We start from the raw sequence: 6,561 nt of genomic DNA on the forward strand, positions 1-6,561 counted from the left end.
TTCTACTCCTTCGGCCACTCCTCCGTCGATGGCGTTGTCTCTGCTTTTCTCTCGGGACAACGTCCTGTTCCTGTTCCTAATCCCGAGGATGACAAAGCGATGAGGGAGGACGTTGGTATCTGTTTGACTCGTAAGGATCTAGGGTTAGGGTTTTGGTGGAACAACGAGAGGCTTATCAGATCGGAGAATCCGCGAGAGATTAGTGACGCGATTGATTCCATGTGGACGTTGTTGGGTAATCTCAAGGAATTGCGTGCGGAGGAAGCCTCTTTCGTTAATAATAATCAAGCTTTCGTTAATGATGATCACGAGGACCTGAAGAACAACGATAAGAGCGGTTTTATCTTAGACGGCATCACTGAAGAACAAGATCAGATCCTCCCGCTTTGTGAAAGCTTCTGCGTTACGGACAACAACAACTCTTTTACTGACTTGGATTTCGATCAAGAGCTGGATATTGATCAACTCATTGATTTCGATACTAATTTTGAAAGCTCCCTTGATAATTGGTATACTCATGAGGAGATTGGTTTGAACCTCGATCAGTGTTTTCCATATATCAGCTAAATTGATCCAACTCAAACTTTGAGCTTCAGTTTGGTTTATTATGTAACACTGTATAGTTTGTGTTTTTGTTTCTATATATGTTTTGTGTTGTATTTGTGGTTTATTTCAAAATCATTTTTTTTTTCATTAATCTTCTCTGATCAAAATAGGAATTACAAATCAACTTGTTTATCTTATCTGATACTAATGACTTTGCATTGGTAGCTAACCAAAAAGTAAATTCTATAGAATCAGTTAATGAGCATTTACAAGAAGAAGCATGACTGTGTCTTCGTAGCAATTCTCTGGTTTTCTTGTTAATGCATTTCTTTTGCCCATTCCATGAGATTTCTTGATTGTTTGTAATTGTGAATTGTGATAGCTCCGTTTCATCAACTTCTACCATTCTCTACCTCGAACGGCATAAAACTGTTAATATCTGGTGACAACTGCTTATTCTGCCTGCTGGAAGTTTCAGCGACGTCTCTATATACCAACAAACAAAACACTATGTAAAAAGGGAGATTAATTATAACAAGTATACGATTTCCCCAATTATATATACCTCTGAGGATGATGGCCGTTCCACATATTTTCCGGGAGACAACCAGCGAATGTTCTTGTTGAAACAACATTGTCGTTTAAAAAGTCGGCATTGTCCTGTTCAGAGAAGATCGGTTTAAATATGGACACAAATGGTTGTAAGAAAACACAAGAGAGATTGAGTTGTTTTTGTTTACTGTTGGTTGCTGTAAACTCTTGTGGGCACAATGTTCTCTTCTTCTCTCGTGTACCAGAAGAAACGCGCATTTGCAGGTGAAGAACAGAAGCACAGTAGCGAGAGTGAATACCACGAGCGACTCCATCACAATCATAGATCCTAGAACTGCTACCAAGTGACATAGATATTAAAAGTCGAACCCAAGGAATTCTTAGAGGTGGGCAACGAAAACTAAACCGAACTGTGAAGAAAACATTTTACTACTCTTCATTTTACTACAATGAATAAAACTAAACCGATTTAGACTAAACAACACCAAACACGTCAGAGCCGAATCATTTGAGATCGAGTAACAAAAAACCAAATCCAAGACCAAATCGAAGTGGAACTAACCAAACTTCTGTTCGTTATAATTTCACAATAACCGAGTAAACCAAACCGAATTGAAACCACACAAAGTATATCATTCACGTACCGTGAGCTGTAAGAGAACTCAATGGTCTCTTTCTGATGAGGTTTACGTGAGCCTCTGCGTGTAAAGGCTGTGAAATTCTCTCGGTACAGTCAAGGTAGCACCCGTAGTTCCCCATGTCACTCAGTTTTAGGGTCAAAACCGCACCATTCTCCCCTCCCTACACAGGATTCATGGTGGTCATGTACACATGAGAAACCAAACACATCTAATTGAAAGATAGATGATTCGACTTTACGTGATGAAGAAGCTGTTGCATGAGGTCGTTGCATTGCTTTATAGTTCCGCGAAACCTCATCCCACTGGCTTTGACATTCACATGTTTAGAGATGGCGGCGTATGTCTGAATCGGCTGCCATTGGAACATGTTTTTGAACTTCAGCTCTGTTGAGTTTATAAGCTCCGATGGTAAGTTTGTCAGCAGAAACCCGTCACTGACTTCCACAGAAAACGTTACTAAAAATTGAGAATCACCACCTGAAATTTTGCTTTCATCAGTCAAAAAGAGAAATGTGTTACTAGCTTGAAAGTGATCAAGAGTGTATTGTAAACTGTTAGCATTACCGGGGAAATGAACAAGATCTGGATCTCCAGCTGAAAAGTTGAACTTGTCTCTTTCCGGGTGAAAGATGAGTGATTCACTCCCGTTACTCTCCAGCGTTATATATTGAGGAACGGTAATAAACGGCGGATCATTTACGGGTTCAACGAAAACTGGAACATCCAGATGATTGATCCCGTTCTTGTTCTTTGTGGACAGCCGAAGAGAATCAACACCAGCAAAATTCTCATTTCTGAGGCAGACAAGACCAAAGAATAAAAATGAGAGTGACATCTGAAACTCTAGTATTAACTACCTGTGATTCCATATATGCATACCCGAGATATTGAATAGACTGAAGTGCAGGATTGATAACTCCTATTTGTCCTTCTAAGATTAAGAGCCTTCCATTTTCACCTCCATTGCTAACTGAGAGTCTTCCACTTGAAGGCAGTCTAAACTGCATCAGCATTGGAGATAGAATGACCGATCCCGAAAGTGCTTGTACTGTTACTGAAATGTTCTCTGACAGGTCTGAGTAGCTTACCTGCAACCCAGAGAAGCCACTGTAATAACATTCAAGAACAGCATAACTATAGCTGCAGTGGAGTATTAGTAAGATAAACTAATGTAAGCAAGAAAAGACGAAGAATGCTTGCCCATATCTCGGACTAATAAGATCTTCAGTTGCTTGTAATCCGCCGGAAAATGAGACAAACTGAGGAGGAGCAGTAAGAACAGAGATGTAGACTGTAGCTGCGGCTAAGTTTCCATTTATATCAGCTATTGTATAAGGAAAGGAGTCGTTTCCTGAAAAGTCCTTGATTGGCGTGTATCTAAGCACGTTTCCATCTCTCAGAAGAGAACCATGACCTGGCTAACATCCAAAAACAAATAGAAAACAACAGTTTACAGACAAAGATTTTGCTACTGTCAGATGATTTAACTATCTGCAAAACATAGAAGTAAAGCAACTTTCGATCCTCACTTGTGAGAAACCGAGCATGCTCGCATTGCCGCCAGCAAAATAGTCGTTTTCCAGTGGTTTAAAAGATATTGACTCATCTTCCCATACACTGACTGGATCATCATAGGCTCTTGGAAAGTATCCATCTAAAATCATGGCAGAATCTCAAAAACAAGCAAATTAAGAATCATGGTGTGAAAGAAGAAAAGTAATGGACTTACTGCTGTACACATTTACTTCAAAGGGGCAAGGTTGGATATGTTTATTGTCAACGGAAACGCACATGTGGTAAGTACCCACCTCCATGGCCAGGTAACTACCAGTATAGGTCCCATCATTATTATCTACAAATTCCCATGTAGTGAAACTTGATGTATTAGCTGAGGTGATCTCCAACTTCAAACGGGATGGTTGTGAGGGTACAGGATTGTAGAAGCCGTCCAAGAGCAACACCACAATTTCATTCTTGATTTGCTTTGGCACTTTTCCATTGAATTGGGTCACACTACACGCCGCCACATTAACTTCACCTGAGAAAAGCAAGAGTGAGTGTGGTGCTCATAAACAAGGAGAATGGGAATTTTCCAATTTACTAGACACTATCTAAACATGGAAATATCTAGTTGTCTAGATTCGGGTAAGGAGCATGATACCTGCATATACTTCCTTGATGAAAGGCTGGCCTCCATTGAGGACTATGTTTCCAGATGATATAAGAATTTTACAGATTCCACTCCTCTTTGGAGTATAAGTTACGTCAAAAATACTCGCTTGAGTCTGCAAGTAATAAATTCCCTTAAGTCTCTAGGCCTAATCAGGTATGCATAAGCATATATGCAGATAGTCTTCTTCTTACTCTTCTGCCATGTTTCTCATACAAGGGGGTAGCAGTTTGGTAAGTTGATCCAGTCCCTGTAAAAAATCATTTGCCAATTAAAATAAAAAAATCATTTGCCAATTGATATAAGCCACAAGTGAAGATACCATCCAATAAGGAAAGTAAGAAATAGTACCGTTGAGGGTCTCTCTTGGCTGTATGGTTGGCAGAATAAATGAGGAATCAGACTCTAGTAGGATTCTGACCTGAAGTCTATCCACTTGGACTGACGAGGGGTAACCATAAGCATCTTTCAAGTAAATAGAGAAGCGAAGAGACTCCCCAGCAATAGAAGCATTGATCCCTGAACCATTTACTATACTTCTTGATCCATCACAATAACCTGTCAAGAAAAAAAAATAAGAGGACTACTGCAGAGAACATTCACCAAAAATTAAAGCAAACATCATACACCATTTAGGCAAACACTGACCTATATATACTGTATACGCATATGGCATACCAGAGATGCTCTTATTGTGATGCTTCATATCAGAAAGAGTAAGCAAGAAATTTCCTGGTTCAAACAGGCTAAAAGACATCAACTGAATCCCCGGCTCTACATACATAAACTGGAAATCTGATACCGGTATGGACAAACCGGTCTCTTTTTCCACCACATCAGCACCGAATTCGTAAAAACCAGAAACGAGGTTTCCAAATCGATCTCTCTGGTGTAAAAAGATGTCCATTTTAGAAAATATCTGCCATGTGTTTAGCTCTGACTTCCATAAACTCACACAATTGGAAACATCCAAAGGTCCTGCTCAAGAAAACAACAAACATGGCTCATCTTAAAAATGCCACATGAGAAACAAACAAAGTTAATGGAAACAAAACTCAGTTATCATCACCTGAATTCACCTCAAGTGGTAATGGACCACCAGTCAATGTTTGGCTCTCCTTCTCAACAAGCAACGAGAACTTTCCAGAACTCACAAGAAGAAACTCAATGGAGATATAGCCAGATTCAATCCATGTAACGTGTGAGAGATCAAGATTACTATTAGTAGCAAATGAACCATTCTCATAGAGAAGAGACAAAGAAAACCCCTGAAACTCAATCACCTTCCCGGAATACGAAATGTTATTCCCAAACGCATCTTTGGGAAGAATCAAAACCGATGCATTCATCCCGGCTTCAAACACGTTCCTAAGACCCAGCCAAGACACAACACATACCGATGGGTACATCATCCCTTCACAACAAGTTTCAATAATTTATTACTAAAATCTCTCTGACTATACAGGGGTTAATCCAAAATTGAGGAACATCAAAGAAACCTGCTTCGACTTGGAAATGGAGGGACGAATCGAGAACTTTGAAATTGTCTTCGTCTATAACGATGTTGAAGATCCCAACCATGATTGGAGTAAAATAAATCTTCCAATTTCCAATATCTTCGCCGAGATCTAGCGAAACCCCAGAAATGTACGAACTGTTGCCGATTCTGCCGTTTACAGTCACTGTGGGCTTAAACGCTCTCTGACCTAACGAGGCGAAATCCCCGAGAACTTTGATCGAAATCGCAGCGATTTCACCAGATTTGAACTTGCTCTTATCCTCCGACCAACTGAATGTAAATTTAGGGAGCCCCCCAGATTCTTCATCTACGGTAAAAGAGAAAACACTCTAAAATTCAAAACCCTGACGAGTAAAATTAATGATAGTGAAGAGAAAAACAGAAACAAACCTGCGGATTGGGAAATTGAGATCGCATTGAAGAAGAAGAAGAAGAAGAAGAAGAAGAAGAGAGTTAACAGTTTGATAGCCATTGATTACATGAGAGAAACTGTATCATCGATTTGATGTTTTCTTTGGGGGAAGAAAGCGCCAACTGCTCTGATTATTTTTTTTGGGTTTTTTAATTACTCTGTTTTTTTTTTTTTTGTTGGGAAATCATTTTGGCTTTTAATCGACGGATGCAAAAGTAACACGTGTCATTAGTGAAATGTTAACCGTTTGATTTATCAGTTGGTTCTCACATTCCGAACTCTGTATAATAATAATAATCTTTTAACTGATCTTCATTGTCAACTACTGTCAAGTGACAACAACGTTAACAAGATTAATCAACTACACACTGCAACTGCAACTCAGTTTACATATAAACCAGAGGTAATACAATATTATTATATGTAACCTAAAATTTGGTTGTATGATGAACATTTGTTTATATATACATAATCTGATCTAATCTATAATCAACAGTACTACTAACCACCACACAGAACGTTTGTTTTGCACTAGCATTTATTTAGGTTCAGATTCAGGCCAAGAAACTATAACAGTAAAACCCAAACCAATCCAGAAACCTAACCACATTTTTTATTATGGTTTGAAGGGGCGAGTAATGACTTCAGCCTCTATCACCACTTTTGTGAGTCCGTTTGCATAACAAGGTTCGCTGCTGACTTGTGCTAGCTACGACCATTG

At 39.2% G+C, this 6,561-nt stretch overlaps 2 protein-coding genes across 3 annotated transcripts; one reads left to right on the forward strand and one right to left on the reverse strand.

The window, feature by feature from the left end:
• Positions 1–567, forward strand: LOC109130476 (agamous-like MADS-box protein AGL97; the record flags this gene model as incomplete). The annotated part of the gene is made up of 1 exon (XM_019240054.1): positions 1–567. A coding segment is annotated over one exon (567 nt), but the record flags the coding sequence as incomplete, so codon positions are not given.
• LOC104760889 (protein GAMETE EXPRESSED 2-like) lies at positions 673–5,990 on the reverse strand. 2 transcript variants are annotated; one of them, XM_019239974.1, is made up of 18 exons: positions 5,819–5,990; positions 5,409–5,735; positions 4,979–5,323; positions 4,558–4,887; positions 4,261–4,467; positions 4,104–4,159; positions 3,901–4,024; positions 3,469–3,777; positions 3,269–3,393; positions 2,940–3,157; positions 2,828–2,846; positions 2,619–2,740; positions 2,304–2,533; positions 1,978–2,216; positions 1,743–1,899; positions 1,287–1,432; positions 1,112–1,206; positions 673–1,032 (listed from the first exon to the last, which is right to left on the reverse strand). In XM_019239974.1, the coding sequence occupies exons 1-18, from the start codon at positions 5,898–5,900 to the stop codon at positions 939–941; spliced, it is 3,225 nt and encodes a 1,074-aa protein (XP_019095519.1). In that variant the 5' UTR covers positions 5,901–5,990; the 3' UTR covers positions 673–938. The 2 variants fall into 2 exon arrangements, with proteins under 2 accessions (XP_019095519.1, XP_010482188.1); XM_010483886.2 differs by having other exon boundaries at positions 2,619–2,846.

The sequence above is a fragment of the Camelina sativa genome, chromosome 18, assembly GCF_000633955.1.
Source record: "Camelina sativa cultivar DH55 chromosome 18, Cs, whole genome shotgun sequence".
Taxonomy (NCBI): Eukaryota; Viridiplantae; Streptophyta; class Magnoliopsida; order Brassicales; family Brassicaceae; genus Camelina; species Camelina sativa.